General features: G+C 36.4%; 1 protein-coding gene across 1 annotated transcript in view; it reads right to left on the bottom strand.

Moving 5' to 3' along the window:
* Nucleotides 1-26,096, bottom strand: part of ERCC6L2 (ERCC excision repair 6 like 2) — a 156,028-nt gene that overhangs the window by 111,365 nt on the left and 18,567 nt on the right. Inside the window, exons 4-6 of the mRNA XM_061426138.1 lie at nt 12,215-12,408; nt 1,316-1,477; nt 738-945 (exon numbers count right to left, since the gene is read on the bottom strand). Of these exons, the coding sequence (XP_061282122.1) occupies nt 738-945; nt 1,316-1,477; nt 12,215-12,408 (564 nt within the window). The remainder of the gene's footprint in view (nt 1-737; nt 946-1,315; nt 1,478-12,214; nt 12,409-26,096) is intronic.

The raw sequence follows: 26,096 nt of genomic DNA, 5'->3' as shown, positions 1-26,096 counted from the left end.
TTTTCATACTGGGTTATGGGCTTCCCAGGTAGCTTAGCTGGTAAAGAATCTGCCTGCAAAGCAGGAGATTGCACTGACCCGGTTTGATTTCTGGGTCAGGAAGACTCCCTGGAGAAGGGATAAGCTACCCTCTCCAGTATTCTTGGGCTTCCCTGGTGGCTCAGATGGTAAAGAATCCTCTTACAATGCAGGAGACCTGGCTTTGATCCCTGGGTTGGGAAGATCCTCTGGAGGAAGGCATGGCAACCCACTTCAGTATTCTTGCCTGGAGAGTCCCCATGGACAGAAGAGCCTGGCGGGCTACAGTCCATGGGGTGGCAAAGAGTCAGACATGACAGTGACTAAGCACAGCACACTACATACTGGATTACAGACAGCAGACAGTATAAGATGGGCAAAATATGAACAGAAAACACATTAGGGCAAGAAGTTCTTTCTTCGTTGAGGAAGAATTGTATCAAGTCCTTCGTGTTCTAAAATAAGAGAAATGAGTTTAATGTGTACTAATAATAGACCTGTTAGATAAAATGTTAGTAAAGTTAGTGAGGAAGATTTCTCAGGCTCAATTAATACTTTATGAAATTCTGCACATAACAATTTTTTTCACACTGAGTAAAATGCTAAAAAACTGTATTCATAAAACACCACAGGAGATAGATTTCCTCTTCAAAAGAAGTATTTTCAGAATAAATAAAACATGACAAGGAATTCCTAATATACACAAAAGCGGTTCTCACCCGGTCTTCCTTCTTAGGCAATTGATCCTTGATTAGAGTCTTGGTTCGTCTGAGAAACCACCCAGACATCTTTCTTGCGAGCCGCTGCATGGCCTTTCGGCCCGTAGCTAGTTCCCTTTTTGTTGCTGTGTGTCTCTGACCATGTTCTACTGGGTCAGAAAACTGCTTCTTGAAGTGGATCCTGCTACCTAATAGTCCTGGCACAGCCCTTTATAAAGGCAATAAGAAAAATGTTAAGGCTTTATTAAACTAATAAGAAACAGACTTCGTTTTGCTCTTAAGAAATATACACTAAGTCACGTGTTTATTAAGGATAACAGTAACAAAAGGCAAGAAAGCAGAATGTTCTTCATGACAATTTCAGTGAATAACTATAAGAAGATGATGGGACTGGTAAATTACTTCAGGTATTTATTTCAGGGACCAGGAGTAATACATAAAGCTGGGTTTTCCTGGGACTCTACTGTGCATACTATGTTTGGGAGAAAACACCTCTGTAAACAGACAACTAATTTTTTTCAGAAACAAATAATTAGGAAAAAAGGTTAAGAAAGTAGAAAATAATTTTCTAAACTCACCAGTCCATAACACACCACAATTCTTTCATGTTGTTCTGAAGAATGGTTCCAGTGAGGCCAATTCGGACATTACATCTTAAAGCTTTCATAATTTCTGTTACTCTAGCCTTTGGATTCTTGATTCTATGAGCTTCATCTACAATGATAGCTGACCATTCCAAACTACAAAGTGAGACAAAAAGGAAAAAAGGTTGAAAAAACGTCCCTTTCTTAGTCTATATAATTTTAGCCAGTTTTCTCTACCAAAGTTTTGGAGTTTTTCTTCTCTACTCTCTGATGATTCCACAGAATTTTCACTTAGTTGTTTTAAATGATCACAAGTTTGGACAACCCATGAAAGTAAAATGTGTAGGGAGACAAAAGGGCAGAGATTCTGTTTAGGGACAATGAAAAGAAATAACTCACTGAACCATGACTAAAATCACAAAAGGAATCTTTTAAAAGTAATAAAAAAGAAAAATAAATATAAAATAAGCAAAACTTATAATGCTAATTATGAATGAAAAATATCAATATAATCTCATGATTTCTACAAAGTTGCACTACATAGCTCTGCCTGCTAAAAAGGTTTAGGATTGATTATTACCCCAATAGCAATGAACAACCACAGTGGTCAATCCACTAAAAGGAAGTAGGATCCCACGGAGAAATAGTTGGTTTCAGGTATGCAGCAAGGGAAATACTGGAGATTGAGAAAGCACAGATGCTTTCAAAGACAAATGGGGGCATGTCCAAAGAACACAGGACCAAAACTAATTAGAAATTAAAGCATCATTAGAAATAATGACTATAGGGTAGTGTAAAACACTGACTATATAAAAATCCAAGGGTTATATGAAAAAATTCACTTTAGACTCTTATCTCATGCCATATATAAAAATTAACTCAAAATACATTGTAGACCTAAAAAAAGAGCTAAATTTTAAAAGTTATAAAATGCAGGAAAAATTCTTGTGACTTTGGGTTAAAGAAAAATTTCTTAGATCTATGACACCAAAAGCATGGTCAATAAAAAAAACTTGATAAGTTGAACTGCATCAAAGTTAAAAAAACTTTTGCTCTTCCAGACATCATTAAGAAAATGAAAAGACATGATACAGACATGCTACTGAGAAAATATTTGCAAATCATAATCTGATAAAAGAATTTGCATATAAGATTATATAAAGAGCTACTACAACTCAACAGAAGTTAAAACAATCCAATTTAAAAGATGATAAAATATTTTAATAGACACTTCACCAAAGAAGATATATAAAGGCCAATAAGCATATAAAAAGTTCATAATTTAAAAAAAAAAAAAAGAGAGAGATACCACCACAAACCTATTTGACTGGCAATCAGGAAAGACTGACAAAATTAAGTGTTTGCAAGGAAAATTAGACACACTGCTTTGGCAAAGTACAGACATTTTTCTAAAACACTATGGCTGTTTCTTAAAATGTTAAAACTCCTTACACCACTCAGCAATTTCATTCCTAGATATCTTTCCTCTAGAAATAAAAAATTTACATTTACTCAAAGATTTGTACATGAATGTTCACAGCAGCATTATTCATAATAGCCCCAAACTGGAAACAATCTAAAGGTCCATTCATTAGATAAACAAAATGAGGTATATACAATAGTACTGTTCAACAATAAAAAGGAATAAACTACTGAAACATGTTATAGGAGGAACCTCAAAAATGTTAAGCGAAAGAAGCCTGATACAAAAGACTACATACTGTATGAAATTTACATGAAATCTCCAGAAAAGGCAATTCTATAGAGACAGAAAGCAGATTAGTGGTTGCCTAGAACTGGAGATGGGATGAAAGGCTGATTGAAAACAAAAAGCTGTTTGAGGTGATGAAAATGTTCTTAAACTGGGGTGGGGTGATAACTGCACAGCTTTATAAATTTACTAGAAACCATTCTATACTTAAAATGGGTACATTCTATGGCATATAAATTGCACCTCAATAATCTATGAGTCCACACTGATAATCAAAAAAAGGGGGTTGGGGAATGGGAGAGAAACTTTGTGGATGACCACCGTACCAATGCGTTAGTCTGAAAATTGGAAATGGCGGCAAAAGAATCAAGCATTCACCTTGCTATGTCAGTTGAAACTGTGGTTAATTCCTAATTGTAGGAGGATGCTGTTAATAAGTGTAAAAGAAATGATAAATTTAGGAAAACATTATTTTGAAAACACAATAAAATAACTGATTCAGACAACAATAATTTCTGAATGTTAATACCACTAAGCAAAAGGACTGAAGGACCAGAATATTTAACTAGCAGAAAAGTATAACCCCACAATTTACTTCTAACTGTAAAGGGAGAAACATATCTTTAAGGTGAAGAGATCTGATGATCATCTCCTTAGCCAATAGGACAAACTTTGCAACCTTAATAATAGAACAACATGACATTAACATTTCCTGATGTAACATAATATGAAGTCCACAGTATCATTTATGAAGCATTCTAGTCAAAAATGTCTGATCTGAATCTAATTAAGTCTTTAGATCAAAATCAGCTTACCAAAATATATATGGTAGAGGAATACACAACTCTTTGAAAAAGCAATCAGATAAATTTGTGAGACACCCTAAACGACAACTGGCCTGGTCTCCTCAAAATGTCTTACATTAAAAAATTAAAGTTGAGGGAATGTTCTACATTAGAAGAGACTAAACGGGTTTAATAGTCAACACACACGTTAACTTATTATATCTTGCCAAAAAAAAAAAGCACACATAAAACCAGTGAATATAGGGATTGAGTATATAGATATTCATGTACTATTACTTCAATTTTTCTATAGGTTTGATCATTTTCTTAATATGAAGTTGAATAAAGAACAAGAGATTAAGAACAAAGGAAAGGAGGAAAAAACAATCACAAGATTTTAAAGGCAGGGAAGAAGATGAACAAAACAACTTACGAAACAGAGGAAGGAGTATCCCATGCCAGTAGCAGAGAAAGCCAAGAAACAATCTAATTAATGTTATTGAGTTCTTAATTAATGTTATTGAGTTCTTAAACGACCAGATGCCTATGGAAACTGGATTAGGTAAATGTTCAACAGTGACATAATGTGGTTCACTGGAGGAGGGAATGTCAAACCCCTCCAGTATTCTTGTTGCAAGAAACCCATGAACAGTATGAAAGGCAAAAAGATATGATGCTGGAAGATGAGCCCCCCAGGTCAGAAGGTGTCCAATATGCTACTAGGGAAGAGGGCAATTACTAATAGCTCCAGAGAATGAAGAGGCTGGGCCAAAGTAGAAATGATGCTCAGTTGCGGTTGTGTGGTGCTGAAAGTAAAGTCCGATGTTGTAAAGAACAATATTGCATAGGAACCTGGAATGTTAGGTCCATGAATCAGGTAAATTGCATGTGCTCAAGCAGGAGATGGCAAAACTGAACATCGACATCTTAGGAATCAGTGAACTAAAATGGACGGGAATGGGCAAATTTAATTCAGTTCAGTCGCTCAGTTGTATCTGATTCTTTGCAACCCCATGAACTGCAGCACGCCAGGCCTCTCTGTCTGTCACCAACTCCCGGAGTTAACCCAAACCCATGTCTGTTGAGTCGGTGATGCCATCCAACCATCTCATCCTCTGTCATCCCCTTCTCCTCCTGCCCTCAATCCCTCCCAGCATCAGGGTCTTTTCAAATGAGTCAGCTCTTAGCGTCAGGTGGCCAAAGTATTGGAGTTTCAGCTTCAACATCAGTCCTTCCAATGAACACCCAGGACTGATCTCCTTTAGGATGTACCGGTTGGATCTCCTTGCAGTTCAAGGGACTCTCAGAGGCTTCTCCAATACCAAGCATCAATTCTTCGGCGCTCAGCTTTCTTCACAGTCCAACTCTCACATCCATACATGACCACTGGAAAAACCATAGCCTTGACTAGATAGACCTTTGTTGACAAAGTAATGTCTCTGCTTTTGAATATGCTGTCTAGGTGGTCATAACTTTCCTTCCAAGGAGTAAGCATCTTTTAATTTCACGGCTGCAGTCACCATCTACAGTGATTTTGGAGCCCAGAAAAATAAAGTCAGCCACTGTTTCCACTGTTTCCCCATCTATTTGCCATGAAATGATGGGACCAGATGCCATGATCTTAATTTTCTGAATGTTGAGTTTTAAGCCAACCTTTTCACTCTCCTCTTTCACTTTCATCAAAAGGCTCTTTAGTTCTTCAGTTTCTGCCATAAGGGTGGTATCATCTGCATATCTGAGGTTATAGATATTTCTCCCGGCAATCTTGATTCCAATTCAGGTTATCATTATATCTGCTACTGTGGTTAAGAATCCCTTAGAAGAAATGGAGTAACCCTCATAGTCAACAAAAGTCTGAAATGCAACACTTGGGTGCAATCACAAAAACAATAGATCTTGGCTGTTTCCAAGGAAAACCATTTCAACATCATAGTAATCCAAGTCTATGCCCTAACCACTAATGCCAAATGGTTCTGTGAAGACCTAAAAGATCTTCTAGAACTAACAGCAAAAAATGATGTCTTTTTCATCTTAGGGGATTGGAATGAAAAAAAGCAGGAAGTTAAGAGATACCTGGAGTAAAAGGCAAGTTTGGCCTTAGAGTACAAAATGAAGCAGGACAAAGATTAACAGAATTTTGCCAAAAGAACACACTAGTCATAGCAAACACCCTCTTCCAACAACATAAGAGACAGCTCTACACATGGACATCACCAGATGGTCAATACTGAAATCAGATTGATTATAGTCTTTGCAGCCGAAGATGGAGAAGCTCTATACAGTCAGCAAAAACAAGACCGGGAACTGACTATGGCTCTATATCATCAATATCAGTATCCTCAGCTCCATATTGCAAAGGTAAGGTAAGTCACTTCAGTCGTGTCTGACTCTGTGCGACCCCACAGACGGCAGCCCACAAGGCTCCCCAGTCCCTGGGATTCTCCAGGCAAGAACACTGGAGTGGGTTGCCATTTCCTTCTCCAACTCATGAAAGTGAAAAGTCAAAGGAAAGTCGCTCAGTTGTGTCCGACTCTTCACGACCCCATGGACTGTAGCCTACCAGGCTCCTCCATCCATGAGATTTTCCAGGCAAGAGTACTGGAGTGGGGTGCCATTGCCATACTGCAAAATTCAGGCTTAAATTGAAGAAAGTAGGGAAAACCACTAGGCATTCAGGTATGACCTTAATCAAATCCCTTATGATTATACAATAGAGTGATAAAAACATTCAGGGATTAGATCTGATAGAGTACCTGAAGAACTATGGACAGAGGTTCATAACATTGTATGGGAGGCAGTGACCAAAATCACAACAAGAAAAAAAAAATGCAAAAAGGCAAAGTGGTTGTCTCAGCAAGCTTTACAAATAGCTGAAAAAAGAAGAGAAGTGAAAGGCAAAGGAGAAAGAGAAATATATACCCAACTGAATGCAGAGTTCCAGAGAACAGCAAAGAGAGATAAGAAAGCCTTCTTAAGTGAACAATGCAGAGAAAGAGAGGAAAAGAAAAGAATGTGAAAGACTAGAGATCTTGCCAAGTAAATGATATACTAAGGGAACATTTCATGCAAGGATGAGCAAGATAAAGTAAAGAAACGGTAAGGAACTAACAAAAGTAAAAGAGATTAAGAAGACGTGGCAAGAACTATACAAAAAAGGTCTTAAAGACTGGTATAACCACAATGGTGCGTTCACTCACTCAGAGCCAGACATCCTAGAGTGTGAAGTCAAGTAGGCCTTAGGAAGCTTACTACAAACAAAGCTAGAGGAAGTGATAGAATTCCAGCTGAAGTATTTCAAATCCTAAAAGATGATGTTAAAGTGCTGCACTCAGTATGCCAGCAAATTTAGAAAACTCAGCAATGCCTACCAGACTGGAAACGGTCAGTTTTCATTCCAATCCCAAAGAAGGGCAATGCCAAAGAATATTCAAACTATTATACAATTGCACTCATTTCACATGCTATCAAGGTAATGCTCAAAATCCTTCAGGTGAGGCATCAGCAGTACATGAACTGAGAACTTTCAGATGAATAAGATGGGTTTAGAAAAGTCAGAGGAACCAGAGATCAAATGGCTAACATTTGTTGGATCAAAGAGAAAGGAAGAGAATTCCAGAAAAACATCTACTTCTGCTTCATTGACTATGCTAAAGACCTTGACTGTGTGGATCTCAACAAATTGTAGAAAATTCTTAAACAGATGGGAAAACCAGACCTTACCTGTGTCCAGAGAAACCTTTATGCAGGTCAATAATCAACCGTTAGAACTGGAGATAGAACAACAGAATGGCTCAAAATTGGGCAAAGAGTATGACAAGGCTGTATGGTGTCACTTATTTAACTTCTATGCAGAGTACATCAAGCAAAATGCTGGGCTGGATGAATCACAAGATGGAATCAAGATTGCCAGGAGAAATATTAATAACCTTAGATATGCAAATGAAACCATTCTAATGGCAGAAAGTGATGAGGAAGCAAAAAGCCTTTTGATGAGGGTGAAAGAGGAAGGTGAAAAAGCTGGGTTAAAACTAAACGTTCAATAAACTAAAATCAGGGCTTCTGGCCCCATCACTTCATGGCAAACAGATGAGGAAATGGTGACAGATTTTATTCTCTTGGGCTCCAAAATCACTGTGGACGGTGACTACAGCCATGAATTAAAAGACACTTGCTTCTTCGGAGGAAAGCTATGACAAACCTAGACAATATATTTACAACCAGAGACATCACTTTGCCAGCAAAGGTCCATATTCAAAGCTATGGTTTTTCCATTAGTCATGTACCTGTGTCAGAGCTGGACCATAATGAAGGCTGAGCACTGAAGAATTGATGCTTTCAAATCGTGGTGCTGGAGAAGACTCTTGAGATTCCCTTGGACAGCAAGGAAATCAAACCAGTCAATACTAAAGGAAATTAATTCTGAATATTCATTTGAAGGAATGATGATGAAGCTCCAATATTTTGGCCACCTGATGGGAAGAGCTGACTCACTGGAAAAGACCCTGATGCTGGAAAAGACTGATGGCAAAAGGAAAAGGGGCAGCAGAGGATGAGATGGTCAGACAGGATCACTGATTTGCAGGACGTGAATTTCAGCAAACTCTGGAAGACACTGAAGGACAGGGAAGCCTGGAACACTCTAGTGCACGGGGTTGCAAAGAGTAGGACATGCCTTAGTGACTGAACAACCACAAAATGTTCAACAGTCTGTTTAAGAAGTTGTTGGATCTCCTATACACTATTCCCTATCACACAAACTATCCCAGCCAGGACACTGTAAAGCAAGCAACAGAAGGGCAAAATACAACAAAATCGTCATTTTTCATTATAGTAAATCAACAAGTGATGCTGAAAACTGAAATAAGTTTTAAGTTGCAGCATGAATGTGATCTTTGAGATATGAAAGTAAACACTAAAAAGATAAGTAAAAGAATTGAAGGTGACTGGCTCTGAAGAAAAGGCAATGGTTGTGGCAGACAGGAATGAACTGTGTGCATATTTGGCTCTTGAAATAATATGCGTACATAACTTTGATAAAAATAAAGTAAAACATTAACAGTAATAACAAAAAGAGATACAGCTCCACTCCTATAGTGTTTATCTACTCTGTATATTGTCTATGATAAATCCTGGTCTATCATTTAGAACAATCTCACAAAAATTACTTAGTATTTACTCAGATTGATATAAATTATTTTGAATATTTGTCAAATAAAACTATTCAAACAAAGGAAATCTGAATACCACAAAAACTGAAACACTTTATTTTTCTTATTTTACACAGAAATTTGATTTATATTTACATAACTCTACTTTGGAATTCTTATTTAATATTTGTAACATACACAGAAAATAACTATCTAACACAATTATATGCCTGGAAATATAATAAGCACTGAAACATAGAAATTATCCTGTATCAAAGACCTCACAGTCTAAAGGGGTAGACAGTCAAACAAAAATTAAAATATGACTGGTGCTAAGATAAATAAACTTATTACATTTATCTAACTGTAGAGTATCTCTTACATACTAAATTCAAAGTCAAGGTTTAAACCTCTTGTTCACCCTGACTTACTTGTTGCAAGCTTGTGCAAGTTACTTAACTTCATGCCTCAGATTGTTCCTGTCTTCTGACCGCATATAGGATATACTAACAGGCAAACTTATGAGTTTGTAAATGGAGTAAAATAAAAGTCTAGAGCTTACAAAAATGGTTGCTCTAAATCACCACATTAAGTATAAATGAACTAAACACTCCAAATAAAAAGGCACAGATATCCAAATAAATAAAAATGCAAGACCTGATAATATGCTAACCACAAGAGACTCACCTTAAAGAACAGATAAAAATTAAAAGCTGGAAAATGATAAACATACAGTAAGGATAAGACTGTATTGTCTATATTAACATCAAAGAAAATTACATGATTACAGACATAAAAGGAGCATTTTTAATGATAAAAGGGTCAATTCACAAGGAAAAAATACTAATCATCGATATGTGTGTACCTAAGTACAGAGCTTCAAAATATATGAATTGAAGACTGGCTGAAATAAAAGGAGAAATAAACAAATCTATAATTGTAATTGAAGATTTCAATATTCCTCTCTCAGAAACTGTAAACCAACTGGGAAGAAAATCAGTAAAGACAGAGAATGCTTGAACAACACCTAACCAAACTGACTTTACTGATATTTATAGAACAGTATGCCCAACAATTATAGAACAAACACTTTTTTCAAGTGTACATAGATCAGATAAAGGCAAATTACATTGTAATGGGATACCACTATACACACTAAAAACAAAAAGACAGATTATACCAAATATTGGTGAGTATACGAAGCAAATGAATTCTAATAGGTTGCTAGTTGGAGTAAAATGGTACACCCACTCTGGAAAAATGATTTCTCAGTTTCTTCAGATTTAAACTTACACTTATCATATAATCCAGAAATCCCATTCTCAAGAATTTATCCAAGAGAAATTACAATGTATGTCAAAGAAGTCTTACACATAAATATTACTTAAATGTTTACTTTTAATAACCAAAACCAGAAAACCCAAATAACTATTCTCAAATGAATATGTAACAAAGTGTGATATATTTATAAAATGCAATACAATTCAGCATTAAACAGAATGATCACTGATACATTCAATAACACAGCAGATTCTCAAAAACATGATGATGAGCAAAAGATGCCAGACACAACATTTCTGGGGGCTTGAATTCCAAAATCAAACTGTTGGCAGGTTTGGTTTCCATTGAGGTCTCTCTCCTACACTTGGGCTTCCCTGGTGGCTCAGCTGGTAAAGAATCTGCCCTCAATGCAGGAGACCTGGGTTCAATCCCTGGGTTGGGAAGATTCCCTGAACAAGGCAACAACTATCCACTCCAATATTCTAGCCTGGAGAATTCCATGGACTATATAGTCCATGGGGTCACAAAGAGTCTGACATGACTGAGCAACTTTCACTTTCTTTTCACTCCTATGCTTACAGACTACTGCCCTCTTGCTCTATCTTCCTGAATCGTTTCCTGTGTCTATGAGCTCCTGGCATCTCCTTCTCTTCTTCCAAGGACAATCAGTCAGACTGGCCTCAGTCCCCACCTTAATGTTTCATTTTAACTTAATTACCTTTAGTTACATTCCAAGGTCCTTGGAGTTGGGACTGGAACACATTGATTTGGACATAACAAGCCTCCTAATTGGACTTTGACCATTCAATTTGGCCCTACTCTGCACAAATAGCAACATGATGACTTGTAAAATGCAAATCTGATAATTTTTTATCATAATAGTAATCCCCTGAAAACACTTCAGGGAGACTCTATTGTTCTAAGGATAAAGATGAAAATCCTCTAAGAAGCTTTAAATAGTCTTATGATCTGTTCCTTGCTTACCACACCAGTGTCTCCTGGCCACTTCCCTTTTACATTCTAGGTATAGTCATTACATGCACAAAGCATTAGAACTGCTTTCATTTACTAAAAAGTGCTGTGATCTTTGTTGTCAGGAGGCCCCTGCAAATGTTGTTTGTTCCCTCTTGCTTGATTCTCCTACTCTTTCCTACTCCTACTCATCTTTCAGTCCTCCATAAGCTCATAGGTCATCTTCTCTGGGAAGCTCTCTGACTACTCTCCTCACTCTGCAGCAGTCAGGCTCCTCATGTGCTCCCATAACATCCTCTATTCCATATCATAGCACACACATGACTTCATAATTGACTGTATCTAGATTCCCCACTAAAATCTTAAAATGTAGTTCATTTCTTTAGGGTACCTGTAGTCTTGGAATAGTGGTTCTCAATATGTATATGTATTTTTTGCCACTCTACATTAACAACAGACTTCCATAAGTAAAATCATTCACGAAACTCACTATTTTAGTCTAGAGGTGTCAAACACACAAAACACTGTACATGAGATTTAGGACAAGTCTTATTCATTAACAGGCACTGCTTGGAGAGGTAATATAGGAAATAAAATAAGGAACTGTAGAAACCCTGACTCAGGTTTTCCTTCTTAGAAAATGAGTTAATTACTATAAACTATCTATTTCAATAACTTTGAAATGAATTAAATAATGCTAAAGAATATTTAGAGCTTAAAGAAAAATTACATATAAAGTGTTTGGTTGCTCAGTCATGTCCGACACTTTGTGATCCACCAGGCTCCTCTGTCCTTGGGATTATCCTGGCAAGAATACTGGGTGGGTTGCCATTTCCTCCTCCAGGGTTTCTTCCCAACCCATGGGTCAAACCTGTGTCTCTTTCAACTCTGCGGATTCTTTACCACTGAGCTGCCTGGGAAGCCCCACAATACAAAGGGATAAATACAACTGATGTAAGCAGAATACTAATACAATCACTCCCATTATTCTGATTACCTGTTAAGTTCATCCAGACATAATCGCAGTGTTTCATAAGTTGTTAGAGCAATTTCACATTTCCTCTGTTTCACACGAATCAGTTCACTATCCTTTTTGTTACCATGTAAAATAGTGACTCTGAAATATCCCCAGGTGTCCAGCTCATCCTTCCAGTTGTAGAGGACAGAAAGAGGAGCAACTATTAAGAACATCTATAAGAAGAAGAAGAAGAAGAAAAATGTATGATATAAAATTTTAAATGACAAAGAATCCCAAAGTTAAAACAGAATATCAACTATTCTATTCTTTGTTTTTTAACACTGTAGTTAATAAGTATAAATACAATTGAGCAACTGAATATGCTTTTTAACTTAGAAGACCATCAAACATTACTTTATTATTATTCTTAAGTAAAAAATAGATACCCAGACCTGTCCAAAGTAACAGCTATTTTTTTATTTTCCCCCTAAAAGGAGTTGAGGAATAAGAAAAAAATAATTCTCTGAAACAGAGTAGAGTATAATCATGATCCAAATATTAACTTCAAGGGCCACACTGGTAACAGAAATATGCAAAGCAGGCCAGGTTTTTTTCCTTGAAATGTATGGTCTTCCAGAGCTTTCTTTCCGTTTCACTTTCCTAGTCCATTTCTTTCCCCCTCTTTCAGATACTATCAGTTGATGGAAAATCAAAGCAATTAGAAGAAAACCTCCTCTTCTCTTACCACTAGATCAATAACCTACCTATATTTACCTCCATACATTCTGCCCTCCCATCTATTACCATGGGTGTACTGTCCATGTCCTTATTGAAAGACAAACTCTAATACCTGTGGTGGATTCATTTTGATATTTGGCAAAACTAATACAATTATGTAAAGTTTAAAAATAAAATAAAAAAATAAATAAATAAATAAATAAAAAGACAAACTCTGAACTTACATAGTGGCTCCCATTACTTCCTGTCAACCTGAAGTAAATGCTGAAGAAACTATCCCCAATCTGCCGAACATGATTAAATTTTGCTTTTTAACAGAACACATATAAACACAAACACGTTCTAATATTTTTCAATAAATAAAACAAATCAAATTTATTGTTCTCAATAAAAGAAAACAAATAAAAAATTCTTCCTACATCTCTCTCAAGCTATTAAACCTATATCTCTCTCAGACTATCACCCATTACTTTACTTTCTTTATAGCAATGATCCTCAGGAGTTATCAGTACTTACTGTCTCTACTTGCTCTCTTCCTATTCTCTTTTAACTCATGTAAGTCCTAACCCATTGACATTAACAACATATATCTGTTTAGTCTTCAAATAAATGTTTTGGGGTTTCATTGACCTTTCCTATACCAATCCAAAATCCTGCTGTCATCAACCATTTTAATTTCTAATGTTTTTATCTCTTACTGTTACCATTGTTCCTGAATTATTACCTTTAATAGGGTTTAAGTAAGTTTCTTTCCTAAAGTTTTATACTTGGTCCTACTGATAAAGATGAACTAATTAAATATACTGAAAAATTTCAGTTTAACAAAAAATAAAATAATATAATATTACTCTAAATCCTACATTCTCTTCTATGAAGCATTTCAGCTGGGCCATTTATCAGCTGTAAGATATCAAGTCTGTGACTTTCTTTTAGAAACAGAAAAAAGAAAAAGAACAGAAGATTAGTTCTCAAATAGTTTTGTGTTCTACTTGGAATTCACTCTATGAATTCCATTTTTCTCCCTCAATAAAAAAATTGGGGCTACAAGTAAAAAGCTCCTGCTCCTACGCTCTTTTCAAAATTACACAATGAAAATGTTATCCAAACACCATCTGAGCACTTTGAGCAGTTTTCCACTTGAGGGGTCATTCACCAAAGGTGTCAATGAATGTGAAGATTTCTAGAACCAGCTTTAAGATTCCAATAGAAGTTTAAAAATTAAGACATTCCTTATGGACATTACTGATCTTCAAAACTGAAAAGTAAATCAAATGGATCAATAGCTAATTTTAATACTAAAAGAGGAAAGAGAACTGAGCTACGCCATTTGCAAAGTCCAGAGAAAGTATAAAAGAAGAATAACGTGAAGTATTTACTATCATGTTCTGAAAAATACTTAACTCAATAAGCCTTATTTAAGCAAAGGATGCCAAAACAATAAAATGGAAAGAACTGTCCAACTGCTAAGTCACTAATTACAAAGCAACTCCATTTATTCTGAAGTCAATAAACAATTTCACAAAACTAGGTCTAAAATGTAATACAAATAAAATTTAAATTTGCCCACTCAAAGTTATTAAGAAATCAACAGAGGCCACATTTAACAGTACAACTACAGAATATTAAATTACTTTTATCTCTTTCAAAAAATTTAGTTCAATTATTAGGGTACATGCTTTTAAAGTTTCAATCTTTGTGTACTATTGCTTTAGGAAAATGATGTGTTATATACTGTGACAAAATACCCAATGATGTTTTTCATGTGTGATGATTTTTGTGGTAGGAGTAGTTATAGTAATTAACAATTAACAGAACCATTTCTAAGCACTTACTATGTGCTAAAGATAGTGCAAAGTAGTTGACAGACCTTACCTCAAGAATTATACATAGAAGAGGCTATAAAGTAGAAATATTTTATATTTCCTTTTTAGAGATGATAAAACTAAGGTGCAGAGATGTTAAATAATATGCCCAATGCCACAATGTTATCAAGTAGCAAGATGAATCCATGCCTGTATAATTCCGAAGCTCTTAACCGGTAACAATATATCATGTTCACATCTTAAATCCACTGTAACTCCAGAAAGAATGAAGGGATGGAGCCAAAGCAAAAACAATACGCAGCTGTGGATGTGACTGGTGACAGAAGCAAGGTCCAATGCTGTAAAGAGCAATATTGCATAGGAACCTGGAATGTCAGGTCTATGAATCAAGGCAAATTGGAAGTGGTCAAACAAGAGATGGCAAGAGTGAATGTCAACATTCTAGGAATCAGTGAACTAAAATGGACTGGAATGGGTGAATTTAACTCAGATGACCATTATATCTACTACTGCGGACAGGAATCCCTCAAAAGAAATGGAGTAGCCATCATGGTCAACAAAGGAGTCCGAAATGCAGTACTTGGATGCAATCTCAAAAACGACAGAATATCACAGTAATTCAAGTCTATGCCCCAACCAGTAATGCTGAAGAAGCTGAAGTTGAACGGTTCTATGAAGACCTACAAGACCTTTTAGAACTAACACCCAAAAAAGATGTCCTTTTCATTATAGGGGACTGGAATGCAAAAGTAGGAAGTCAAGAAACACTTGGAGTAACAGGCAAATTTGGCCTTGGAATACGCAATGAAGCAGGGCAAAGACTAATAGGGTTTTGCCAAGAAAATGCACTGGTCATAGCAAACACCCTTTTCCAACAACACAAGAGAAGACTCTACACATGGACATCACCAGATGGTCAACACCAAAATCAGATTGATTATATTCTTTGCAGCCAAAGATGGAGAAGCTCTATAGAGTCAACAAAAACAAGACCAGGAGCTGACTGTGGCTCAGACCATGAACTCCTTATTACCAAATTCAGACTTAAATTGAAGAAAGTAGGGAAAACCACTAGACCATTCAGGTATGACCTAAATCAAATCCCTTATGATTATACAGTGGAAGTGAGAAATAGATTTAAGGGCCCAGATATGATAGATAGAGTGCCTGATGAACTATGGAAGGTTCGTGACATTATACAGGAGACAGGAATGAGGACCATCCCCATGGAAAAGAATGCAAAAAAGCAAAATGGCTGTCTGGGGAGGCCTTACAAATAGCTGTGAAAAGAAGAGAAGTGAAAAGCAAAGGAGAAAAGGAAAGTTATAAGCATCTGAATGAAAGTTCTAAAGAACAACAAGAAGAGACAAGAAAGCCTTCCTCAGTGATCAATGCAAAGAAATAGAGGAAAACAACAGAATGGGAAAGACTAGAGATCTCTTCAAGAAAATTAGAGATACCAAGGGGACATTTCATGCAAAGATGGGCTCAATAAAGGACAGAAATGGTATGGACCTAACAGAAGCAGAAGATATTAAGAAAAGATGGCAAGAATACACAGAACTATACAAACAAGATCTTCATGACCCAGATAATCATGATGATGTGATCACTGACCTAGAGCCAGACATCCTGGAATGTGAAGTCAAGTGGGCCTTAGAAAGCATCACTACAAACAAAGCTAGTGGAGGTGATGGAATTTCAGTTGAGCTATTTCAAATCCTGAAAGATGATGCTGTGAAAGTGTTGCACTCAATATGCCAGTTAATTTGGAAAACTCAGCAGTGGCCATAGGACTGCAAAAGGTGAGTTTTCATTCCAATCCCAAAGAAAGGCAATGCCAAAGAATGCTCAAACTACCGCACAATTGCACTCATCTCACATGCTAGTAAAGTAATGCTCAAAATCCTCCAGCCCAGGCCTCAGCAATACGTGAACCATGAACTTCCTGATGTTTAAGCTGGTTTTAGAAAAGGCAGAGGAACCAGAGATCAAATTGCCAACATCCGCTGGATCATGGGAAAAGGAAGAGAGTTCCAGAAAAACATCTATTTCTGCTTTATTGACTATGCCAAAGCCTTTGACTGTGTGGATCACAATAAACTGTGGAAAATTCTGAAAGAGATGGGCATACCAGACCACCTGACCTGCCTCTTGAGAAACCTCTATGCAGGTCAGGAAGCAACAGTTAGAACTGGACATGGAACAACACATTGGTTCCAAATAGGAAAAGGAGTACGTCAAGGCTGTATATTGTCACCCTGCTTATTTAACTTATATGCAGAGTACATCATGAAAATCGCTGGACTGGAAGAAACACAAGCTGGAATCAAGATTGCCGGGAGAAATATCAATAACCTTTGTCATCAGATATGCAGATGATACCACCCTTTTGGCAGAAAGTGAAGAGGAACTAAAAAGCCTCTTGATGAAAGTGAAAGAGGAGAGTGAAAAAGTTGGCCAAAGCTCAACATTCAGAAAACGAAGATCATGGCATCTGGTCCCATCACTTCATGGGAAATAGATGGGGAAACAGTGGAAACAGTGTCAGACTTTATTTTGAGGGGCTTCAAAATCACTGCAGATGGTGACTGCAGCCATGAAATTAAATGACGCTTACTCCTTGGAAGGAAAGTTATGACCAACCTAGATAGCATATTCAAAAGCAAAGACATTACTTTGCCAACAAAGGTCCGTCTAGTCAAGGCTATGGTTTTTCCTGTGGTCATGTATGGATGTGAGAGTTGGACTGTGGAGAAAGCTGAGTGCCGAAGAATTGATGCTTTTGAACTGTGGTGTTGGAGAAGACTCTTGAGGGTTCCTTGGACTGCAAGGAGATCCAACCAGTCCATTCTGAAGGAGATCAGCCCTGGGATTTCTTTGGAGGGAATGATGCTAAAGCTGAAACTCCAGTACTTTGGCCACCTCGTGTGAAGAGTTGACTCATTGGAAAAGACTCTGATGCTGGGAGGGATTGGGGGCAGGAGGAGAAGGGGACGGCAGAGGATGAGATGGCTGAATGGCATCACTGACTCGATGGACATGGGTCTGGGTGAACTCTGGGAGTTGGTGGTGGACAGGGAGGCCTGGTATGCTGCAATTCATGGGGTCGCGAAGAGTCGGACACGACTGAGCGACTGAACTGAACTGAACTGAACTGAACTACAGTACTTTGTGCTGTGCTTAGAAAACAAAGGTGTTCAGTTGATAAATAAATTAATGAATGAAGGCATGTGTCAATGGCAAGGTAGGAAGAGGACTGTATATTCAGAGGACAATGACCAAGCATGAAAGCCAAAGTAAAAATTTCATACTGGAGGAAGTGATACATCAAACTGAAAAATAAAATTACCTATATTGAGAGAACTTACAGTCCATAAAATTGGAATTTTTATTACTTAACTCAAAGTTCTAAAGCATATAACCTACTTCTTTCAAAAATGTCAAATCTAATTAATTTACATGCTAACTAAGCATCATCTTTCCCTTGGTATATTCTGGTGATTTAATATATGGAAATTTAAGTTGAGAATCTATTCTAGGAGCCTTTCTGAATCCTTTTTAGAAAAGGAGCATAATCAGATCAGATCAGTCGCTCAGTCGTGTCTGACTCTCTGCGACCCCACGAATCGCAGCACTCCAGGCCTCCCTGTCCATCACCAACTCCGGGAGTTCCTTGAGACTCACGTCCATTGAGTCAGTGATGCCATCCATCCATCCCATCCTCTGTCGTCCCTTTAAAATTTGACAAACATTCCAACAAAGTGGCAAGTTACAGATGGATATCAGATCAATTTCATACTGTGCAGATCAATGGTTAGCAAAACAATAACTATCAACTGTTTCATTAAACAGAATAATCAAAACATGAGAATGGAAATGACAAGTAAAATTACTTCCAATTAAACACAACAACAACAAACTGTGGAAAATTCTTAAAGAGATGGGAGTATCTGCCTCTTGAGAAACCTGTATGCAGGTCAGGAAGCATTAGATAGAACTGGACATGGAACAACAGGCTGGTTCTAAATAGGAAAAGGAGTACGTCAAGGCTGTATATTGTCACCCTGCTTATTTAACTTCTATGCAGAGTACATCATGAGAAATGATGGACTGGATGAAGCACAAGCTGGAATCAAGATTCCTGGGAGAAATATCAAAAACCTCTGATATACATATGATACCACTCTTATGGCAGAAAGTAAAGAAGAACTAAAGAGCCTCTTGATGAAAGTGAAAGAGGAGAGTAAAAAAGTTGGCTTAAAACTCAACTTTCAGAAAACTAAGATCAAGGCATCTGGTCCCATTACTTCATTGCAAATATGGGGTAACAGTGGAAACAGTGGCTGACTTTATTTTTCTGGGCTCCAAAATCACTGCAGATGGTGACTGCAGCCATGAAATTAAAAGATGCTTGCTCCCTGGAAGAAAGGCTATGACCAACCTAGACAGAATATTAAAAAGCAGAGACATTACTTTGCCAACAATGGTCCATCCTGTCAAAGCTATGGTTTTTCCAGTAGTCATGTATGGATGTGAGAGTTGGACTATAAAGCAAGCTGAGCACCAAAGAATTGATGCTTTTGAACTGTGGTGTTGGAGAAGACTCTTGAGAGTGAGTCACTTGGACTGCAAGGAGATACAGTCAGTCAATCGTAAAGGAAATCAGTCCTGAATATTCATTGGAAGGAATGATGCTGAAGCTGAAACTCTAATACTGGCCAGCTGATACAAAGAACTGACTCACTGAAAAGACCCTGATGCTGGCAAAGACCGAAGGTGAGAGGAGAAGGGGATGACAAGAGGATGAGATGGTTGGATGGCATCACCGACTCAATGGACATGAGTTTGAGTAAATTTTGGGAGCTGGTGATGGACAGGGAGACCTGGCGTGCTGCAGTCCATGGGTCACAAAGAGTCAGAAACAACTGAGTGACTGAACTGACTGATAACAGAATAAACAAAACATGAGAATGGAAATGACAAGTAAAATTATAACTATTTGAAGAAAACATAAATAAAGCAAATAAATGAATAGTAAACCAACTACTGAGAATATTCAAGAATTAAGAAAGTCAAATCTATAAATACATGCAGCACCTTAAATGACTCAGACCAGACTGACTTAAAACTTACATACTGAACATTCCAAAAGCAGCATAATATATTCTTAAATTCACATGGGACATTCTCCAGAAACATCATATGTTAAGCCACACAAAAGTCCTAATATATTTATGAAGGTTGAAATCATGTCAAACACATTTCCTGATGACAATGGTATGAAACTAGACATCAATTCTACAAGGACTGCTCAATTCTATGAGCAACTCTATGAGGAAAGTTCAGTGATATACAACTACCTCAAGAAATAAGAAAATTTTCAAATATGCAACCAAACTCTATACCTTAAGGAACTAGAGAAACACACACTACAAAACAAAGCCCAAAGTTAGTAGAACGAGGGAAATAATAAACATCAGAGAGGAAATAAATGAAATAGAGACTAGCAAGGCAACAGACAAGGTTAATAAAACCAAAAGCTGATTCTTTGCCAATACAAACAAAATTAGAAAACCTTTAGTTAGATATAAAAGAAAGAAAGAAAGAAGGCTCAAACAAATAAAATCAGAAATAAAAGAGAACTTAAAGCAGATCAGTTCAGTTCAGTCGCTCAGTCATGTCCAACTCTTTGTGACCCCATGAACTGCAGCATGCCAGGCCACCCTGTCCATCACCAACTCCCGGAGTTCACCCAGACTCATGTCCATTAAGTCAGTGATGCCATCCAACCATCTCATCCTCTGTCATCCCCTTCTCCTCCCACCTTCAGTCTTTCCCAGCATCAGGGTCTTTTCAAATGAGTCAGCTCTTCGCATCAGGAGACCAAAGTATTGGAGTTTCAACGTCAACATCAGTCCTTCCAATGAACACCAGGACTGATCTCCCTTAGGATGGACTGGTTGGATCTCCTTGCAGTCCAAGAGACTCTCAAAAATCTTCTCCAACACCACAGTTCAAAAGCATCAATTCTTCGGTGCTCAGCTTTCTTTATAGTCCAACACTCACATCCATACATGACCACAGGAAAAACCATAGCCTTAACTAGATAGACCTTTGTTGACAAAGTAATGCCTCTGCTTCTTAATATGCTGTCTAGGTTGGTCAGAACTTTTCTTCCAAAGAGTAAGTGTCTTTTAATTTAATGGCTGCAGTCACCATTTGCAGTGATTTTGGAACCCAAAAAAATAGTAAGCTACTGTTTCCACTGTTTCCCCATCTATCTGCCATGAAGTGATGGGACCAGATGCCATGTTCTTAGTTTTCTGAATGTTGAGCTTTAAGCCAACTTTTTCACTCTTCTCTTTCACTTTCATCAAGAGGCTCTTTCATTCTTTACTTTCTGCGGTAAGGGTGGTGTCATCTGCATATCTGAGGATATTGATATTTCTCCTGGAAATCTTGATTCCAGTTTGTGCTTCCTTCAACCCAGCGTTTCTCATGATGTACTCTGCATATAAGTTAAATAAGCAGGGTGACAATATACAGTCTTGACGTACTCCTTTTCCTATTTGGAACCAGTCTGTTGTTTCATGTCCAGTTCTAACTGTTGTTTCCTGACTTGCATACAGGTTTCTCAAGAGGCAGGTCAGGTGGTCTGGTATTCCCATCTCTTTCAGAATTTTCCAGTTTATTGTGATCCACACAGTCAAAGGCTTTGGCATAGTCAATAAAGCAGAAATAGATGTTTTTCTGGAACTCTCTTGCTTTTTTCAATGATCCAGTGGATGTTGGCAATTTGATCTCTGGTTCCTCTGCCTTTTCTAAATCCAGCTTGAACATCTGGAAGTTCACAGTTCACATATTGCTGAAGTCTGGCTTGGAGAATTTTAAGCATTACTTTACTAGTGTGTGAGATGAGTGCAGTTGTGCAGTAGTTTGAGCATTCTTTGGCATTGCCTTTCTTTGGGATTGGAATAAAAACTGACCTTTTCCAGTCCTATGGCCACTGCTGAGTTTTCCAAATTTGCTGATATATTGAGTGCAGCACTTTCACAGCATCATCTTTTAGGATTTGAAATAGCTCAACTGGAATTCCATCACCTCCACTAGCTTTGTTCGTAGTGATGCTTCCTAAGGCACACTTAGGCACATTCCAGGATCTCTGGCTTTACGTGAGTGATCACACCATTGTGATTATCTGGGTCGTGAAGATCTTTTTGTATAGTTCTTCTGTGTATTCTTGCCACCTCTTCTTAATAAAGCAGATACCACAGATATAGAAAGGATTATAAGAGACTACTATGAATCATTTTATACCAACAAACTGGACAACTAGATGAAATTTATCATGTATCACTCTTAGAAACATACAGCCTACTAAGACTGAATTACAGTCTTAGTGATTCAGTTTTCTATTTTTTTTATTTCTAAGAAATAGAAAACGTGAACACAACAGCTCCAAGTAAGGAAATTGAATCAGTAACCAAAAACCTCCAAATAAAAGTTCAGGAACAGGCAGCTTCACTGGTAAAACCTGCCAAACATTCAACAAAGAATTAACACCAATACTTGTCAAACTCTTCAAAAAAATGCAAGACCCTGACATGCTTTCAAACTTAGTTTATGAGGTCTGATACCAAGATCAATCAGGATACCACAAGAAAGGAAAATTATAGGCTATCTCCCTGATGAACATAAACACAAAAATCCTCAGTGACATATTAGCAAACTAAATCCAACAGTACATCAAAATGACCTTACACTTTGGACAAGTGAGATGTATTCCAGGGATGCAAGGATAATTCCACATATGCAAATCGATCACATGTTACAACACAGTGACAAAATGAAGAATAAAAATCATATAGTCATTTCAATGGAGCAGAAAAAGCATTTGAGGAAATTCAACATCCGTTTATGATAAAAACTCAACAAATTTGGTATAGAGGGAACATGCATCAATAAAGGCTATATATATATAACCAGCACACAAATAAGATCATACTCAATGGTGAGAATTGAAAACGTTGCATGTGAGACAAAGCAAAGAAACAGAGATGTCTACTTCTACAGCTTTTATTCCCATAGCACTGAAAGTCCTAGCAAGAGGGGGAAAAAATCCAAACTAGAAAGGAAGTAAATTGTTGCTATTTGCCAATGACATAGAAATACGTAGAAAACCCTAAACACTCCACCAGAAAAGTGAAAAAACTGATAGAAAAACTGAGCAAAGTTAGAGGATATTCAATCCAATACAAAAAATTTATTTTATTTTTATATACTAACAACAAACTATTAGAAAGAGAAATTAAGCAAACAATCCCATTTGTAATTATATCAAAAAGAATAAAACAACTAGGAAAATTTAAACAAATATAAGACTTGTACACTGAAAACTATGAGATATTGATTAAAAAATTTTTAATGTCATAGATAAGTGGAAAGAAAATCCATGCTCATGGATGAATAAATATTGTTAAGAAATCAATAAATGCTGCTGAAAAAACTGGATACCACATGCAAAAGAATGAAACTGGGCTACTATCTTATACCACACACAAAAATGAACTCAAAATGGATTGAAGATTTGAAACTAAGACCTGAAACCATAGAACTTCTGAGGAAAACATAGGCTGTAAGCCCTTTAACATCTTGACAATGATTTTTTTGAGTTAACACCAAAAGCAAAAACAAAAAAGCAGGACTCTATCAAGCCAAAAAGCTTCCCAGCAAAGGAAATCAACAAAATGAAAATGAAACCTACTGAATGGAAGAAAATATTTGCAGATCATGTATATAAGAAGGGGTTAATATCCAAAGTATATGAAGACTATAACAGCAGAAAATCAAACAAGTAGCATCATTTGCAAGACGATAAACTAAAGAAATAGTGTATAGTATGCAAAATACTGGAAAAATTTTTTTGTCTAATCACCAATGAAACTGCAGCTGATTCTGGTATTATGATTGCTAGAAAAATCATCCTTCTCTGCCTTAATCTGATTATGAATTATATATAGAATGACTAAACTTTTACCATACAAGATGGTAGTATTTTTAAAGTTTTGCCAAACAAGACAGTAGTATTTGATTCATCTTCATAAAGACTGAATTTCAATCTTAAGAGCCTAAATCTAAATAATCATTCCAAGAATTAGTATTTGAAATGCAAAGTTTGTATCTTTTCCTCTAGGAATTTATTCTTGGCACAAAATCTTTATTTCACACATTCTTGGATGATTTATTCACCCTTGAAAATGTTAAAAATATATGTAAGATGTATCATGTAACACACATACATAAGTCAAACTCATCACTCCTTAACTGATAACATTTAAATTCATTAAAAGGATATTTTAAAATGGTTCTAGCATTAATTTTTCAGGATTCCACTGCAATTTTGGCATGAGCATAATAAATACAAGGAAATTTATTTCTCTTCCAGCTATTTCATAGACTATGTTTTAAAAATGCACAAAGTTTTAAGTCAATCAAAACAAATTTATCTTTCATAAATTTCATCACACAAAATTATAATTGTTGTTCACATAGGCTTCGGGGGGATATTGTAGGATATAACTGGTAATCTCATCAAAACCCTTCTTTACAGAATTTCAGTTCTAATGACCAACTAAATTCATTTACTGATGTCATTAAAACAAAAGAATATAAAAATATATATCTAATATAGGTAAAATGCTTGGAAGGGCACTACCAAATACCCTTCATAACATTTTTGAAGACATATTTGAGGACCTGAGGAATTCATCCTTTACCTATGTAAAAGAAAACTCCTCCCTACCCAAAAAAAAAAACCCACAAAGTGAATTTTCCTAGAAGAAACGTAAATACAACAACAACCAACAAGATAAAACAATAATTTAAGCTCAACAAAGAACAGGCAGTTGGAAGGACTGGGTCATGCAAAGTAATGGCATGTTAAATGTAACTAGATTAAATTATCCAACTAAAAGACAGTGTGGTTGATTAGATTAAAAAAAAAAAAAAAGACCCAAATATATACTACCTACAAGAGATTCACTTCAGCTTTAAAGACACATATAGACTGAAGATGAGTGAATGGAAAATGATATTCCATGCAAATGGAAACCAAAAAAAAGCAGGCATAGCTCTTTTATGTCATACAAAATAGGCTTTAACCCAAGCACTATAAGAAAAGTGCTTGAATTGACAAAGAGTCAGTTTAAGAGGATGTAACAACTATATTTATACACCCAATATCAGAATATCTAAATATATAAGGCAAATTATTAACAGACCTGAAGAGAAAAAAAGGTCAGCAATAAGCGACTTCAACACTTCACCTTCAACTATGGATCACTCAGAGAGGAACACTGAACCTAAACTATGCTTGGATCAGACTGACCTAAGGACACATACAAGATACATCTAACAATAGCAGAATACATATTCTTCCCAAGCACATATGGAACATTCTCCAGGATAAACAAAATGTTAGAACACAAGACAAATCTTAATAAACTTTAGAGAACTAAAATCATATTAAACATCTTATTTGACCTCAATGGTATAAAATCAATCAAAGGGGAAAACTAAAAAATTCACAAATAAAATGCTCCTCAACAAACAGTGGGTTGAAGAAGAAATAAAAAATGAAATTAAAAATACCTAAGACAAATGAAAACTGAAATAGAACATACCAAAACGTATGGGACACATAGCCAAAGGAGTTATGAGAGGGAAGTATACAGTGATAAGTGCCTACACACACACACACACAAAGATATCATATAAACAGCTAAAATTTACACATCAAGAATTTAGAAAAAGAACAAATTAAGCTCAAAGTTAGTAAAGGGCAAGAAATAACAAAAAATCAGAAAGTATAAATGAAATAGAGAGTAGATAATACAAAAGATGAATAAAGCTAAGGGCTGTTTTTTTTTTTTTTAAAGATACTGACAAAACTGACACCTTTAGACTAAGAAAAAGAAGATTCAAATAAATATAATTAGAATGAAGGACATATTACAAATAATAACCCAGAAATATAAAGAATAATAAAAATTACTCTGCATAATTATATACCAACAAATCAGATAAACCAGAATAAATGGTAGGTAGAAACAAATTCCTATAAACATACAACCTACCAAGACTGAATCATGAAGAAACAGAAAATCTGAACAGAAGAATTACTGATATGAAGATTCAATCAGTAACCAATACCTCCAAACAACAAAAATCTAGGACCAAACACCTTTGCTGGTAAATTCTACCAAATAAAACCAGTTCTTTGCAAATTCTTCCAACAACAACAACAAAAAGGAGATGATGCTTCCAAACTCATTCACAAAGCCAGCATTATCCTGATA

The sequence above is a fragment of the Bos javanicus genome, chromosome 8 (assembly GCF_032452875.1).
Source record: "Bos javanicus breed banteng chromosome 8, ARS-OSU_banteng_1.0, whole genome shotgun sequence".
In the NCBI taxonomy this organism is placed as follows: domain Eukaryota; kingdom Metazoa; phylum Chordata; class Mammalia; order Artiodactyla; family Bovidae; genus Bos; species Bos javanicus.
Note: the sequence above shows the minus strand (reverse complement) of the source record. Positions and strands in the feature narration are given on the sequence as shown.